At 61.2% G+C, this 3372-nt stretch overlaps 1 protein-coding gene across 1 annotated transcript in view; it reads right to left on the bottom strand.

The window, feature by feature from the left end:
- The window catches only part of CAPN5 (calpain 5), a 40277-nt gene that overhangs the window by 29539 nt on the left and 7366 nt on the right, over nucleotides 1-3372 (bottom strand). Inside the window, exon 2 of the mRNA XM_006763840.2 lies at nucleotides 25-156. Coding sequence (XP_006763903.1) covers nucleotides 25-156 — 132 coding nt within the window. The remainder of the gene's footprint in view (nucleotides 1-24; nucleotides 157-3372) is intronic.

Here is a 3372-nt window from a genome sequence, read left to right as displayed (position 1 = left end):
CGCCACGCCCCACCCCAGGCTTACCTTCTGCCACAGCGACTCTCGGGAGGCCAGCGATGAACAGGCTGCCACAAACCAGCAGTTGCCCACCTGGCCCTGGTGCAGGTCGTGGGAGCTGATGCCGTCCACAAAGAGGCGGGGGTCCTCGCAGATGTCCTGCCGGGAAGCCAGAGGAGGCCTCAGTGTGAGTGTAAGATTCGCCCTCTGTCTCCCCCTGCAGGCTGGGCCCCCTGCATGGCCAGTGGGTTTCCCCAAACCAGCTCCCCACATGCTCCCTGGAAGGCCCTCTCCTCCCCCTGGTTGGAGAACTCTGTTCGCTGCCAAAGGCTCCACAATGAATGGACACTGTGGAAGGACTTCGGGGGGCTGGACCCGGGGCCACCACCTTCCTCCTGCCCTGTGTCTTCCCTGACCAGCACCGCAGCCTTCACAGGCCCACAGTCATGAAGCCGGGTGAGGGCACAGGGGGGAACACACCAAACGTACATGTGATGAGTGCAGAGGGCGGGAGAAGCGAGGAGCAACGTGACGCACCATGCCCCTGTGGGCATACCCTCAGGCTATTTATCTGACCCTCACTCTGCCTCAGAAGTGTGACACTGTCATTCCATTTTATAGATGAGGAATGAAGGCTCAGAGAGGGGCAGTGACTTGTCAAGGGCACACAGCAAGCAAAGGCCAAACAGAGCTGAGCAGACACCCACAGAGCTCCCAGAGTGCCCACCTCAGGCCCATCCCCCTCACCCATCAGCATCCTCACCCCCACAGGGCTTAAAGGGAGTGCATGCTCCCCAAGGAGGGCTGGCTACAGTGGGGGGGGGGGGGGGGGGGAGAAGGAGGTAAACACTAAGACATACTTCCCCTGCGCCAGGCATCCTGCTGGTACTATAATCAGTCCTCCCCATGATCCTTAGAGGTGGGGAATGTGCTCATTTTACAGATGAGCAAACTGAGGCCCAGAGAAATGGAACAATGCCCACCACACAGCATGGGCCTGCCTCCACTTCAGCGGGTGAACGCTGGAGCTAGTTCAACCACAATAGAGCTCCTGAGGTCCTACCAAAAGCAGCCAGCAGAGGGTTCCAGAGTCAGGAAGTCAGAATTCAAGTTCTTGCTCCCCACTTATTTACCATTGGCTGTGCAACTTTAGGCCAGTGGCTCAACCTCTCTGAGCCCCTGTTTCCTGTCCTGTGCAAAGGAGGTAAGGGAACATGGGCAAAGGGCTATCCCTTCCCACTAAGGTGTCGGGGAGCCCTGTAGCCACCTCTGCCTGGGGAAGGGTGGTGCTTTGCGGGCCAGATCGAGGGCCATAACTCCTCTGAGGATATGAGCGGCTCCAGATATGACCTCAGAGTGACCAGTTCAGGGACCAGCCACAAGGCGGCTTTCCCAGAGCACAGACTGCAGGAAAGCTGCCCCAGGTCGTAGGAACCAGTGAGGCAGCCATCAGAAGTCTCACCTCCCTTCCTGCTGCCTCCTTACCTCCCAGGCCGCGCTCTGAGCCCTGCTCCCTGGGGTCCAGAAGGACCAGCAGGACAGGGGTTGGGAGGGCTTCCTATCTGGATGACCGCAGCCACAGCCCACCCGGGGAGAGACAACTGCAGCCTGGCGTCTCCAGGGCTGCAGCAGAGGTGACTTCCCAAGCGCTCCTTCCCGTCAGATCCTCCCAGCCAGTGCCCTGGACAAAGACATGACTGCCCATTCCACAGAGGAGGACACTGAGGCCCAGGAGACGATGATGCTCAAGTCACGAGCCAAGTAAGTGGACCAATGGGACAGAACCTCGGTCTGCTGGGCTCCCCACCCAGCACTCTCCTCCCCACAGAGCAACAAAGCCTGGTCCTGTCACCCCAGAACAGGGCTCTGGCTCCAGACTTTCCTGGGGGGGGGGGGGGGGGGGCAAGAGAGAGAGAGAGAGAGAGAGAGGGAGAAAGACAGACTGAGCTCAGGAGTCAGGAGGCCTGGGTTCCAGGCCCAGCATTGCCCTGACTCGCTGTAGCAGAAAATGGGTCTGATGCAAATCCACAGCCTGGGAGGGAGCAGAGAGGAGGCGGAGGTCTGGGAGTGTTCCCACTGCTGGGAGAGTTCGGGTTCGCCAGCTCTAACCTAGAGAAACCACTTGAGGGGAGGCAGCACCTGGGTCCCAGAGGCCATCTCGGGCATCCTGAATGGAATAGTCACAGGAAGTGCTCACAATGACTGGGAACCTGCTCAAAACAACCCAGCCAGAGGGGTACTGTTAGCATCCCCACTTCACAGACGAGGAAACCAAGGCACAGAGAGGTTAAGTCACTTGCTCAGAGCCACACAGGAAGAGGTGAACTGAGATTCCAACTCAGGCAGTCAGCTCCAGAGCCTGCCGGCGGGCTAGGGTTTATGACTGACAGCACCACCCTCCCTTCACTGTTACCCGCACACACCCTAAGCCTCGTTTAGGGGTGTCACTATGTGACAGTGAGACCAAGGGGTCAGGGCAGCCCAGACCCTCCCCCTCACCACCACAGGGCCGGGCTTCCCAAGGCCCGTGTTTCTCCTTCCACCTGTCCTGGGCCATCAACTGGGCACAGACACAGAGCTGGACAGGGAGGCTCCCAGGCCACAGGCAGGGCCCTTGACGAGGAGAAATCCGACTAACACCCTCCACGTGAGCACAGCCGTGACAGCCGAGCAGAGAGCTCAGAGGAGGCTGCCTGGAGGTGGCAACCCCCACAGAGCAGGCACGGAAAGCGCTGGTGGGCAGGGAGGCTCTGGGGGGGAATGAGGATTCCAAATCCCCCCAAACACAATTGTGCCACAGCCTCCAGACCGCCCCCACCTTTGCCCCCATCCTCCCCCAGGCTCCCGGCCACCTGTGCTCCCTTCCCTCTCTTGGGGCTCAGCAGCAGCCCTGGAGGGAAGGCGTGCAGGACTGGACCGGACAGGCACCTGTGCGAGCCCTGGGCTAGCCGGGCTCCGTCTGGGGCACCGCCTGCTGCACCTGCGGTTCCCTCTCAGCCCCGCCCAGGACGTCAGACCAGTTCCACCAACACAGGTCACTGCCCATAACCACCTCCCTCAGCGGCGCAGCAAGAACTTCCGGCTTCCAGGCCCGGCGTGCCCACAGGAATGCAGCAGGCAGCGGGCCCAGGGCACCTCCCCTCCCCTCCTTTCCCTTCCCCTCTACATGCATTCACCTCCATTCCCCTCCACATGCCTTCACCCCCCTTCCCCTCCACATGCATTCACCCCCCTCGCCCGGCCGCCAGGCCCGGCGTGCCCACAGGAATGCAGCAGGCAGCGGGCCCAGGGCCCCTCCCCTCCCCTCCTTTCCCTTCCCCTCTACATGCATTCACCTCCATTCCCCTCCACATGCCTTCACCCCCCTTCCCCTCC

The sequence above is a fragment of the Myotis davidii genome, unplaced genomic scaffold (assembly GCF_000327345.1).
Source record: "Myotis davidii unplaced genomic scaffold, ASM32734v1 scaffold139, whole genome shotgun sequence".
Lineage (NCBI taxonomy): Eukaryota > Metazoa > Chordata > Mammalia > Chiroptera > Vespertilionidae > Myotis > Myotis davidii.
Note: the sequence above shows the minus strand (reverse complement) of the source record. Positions and strands in the feature narration are given on the sequence as shown.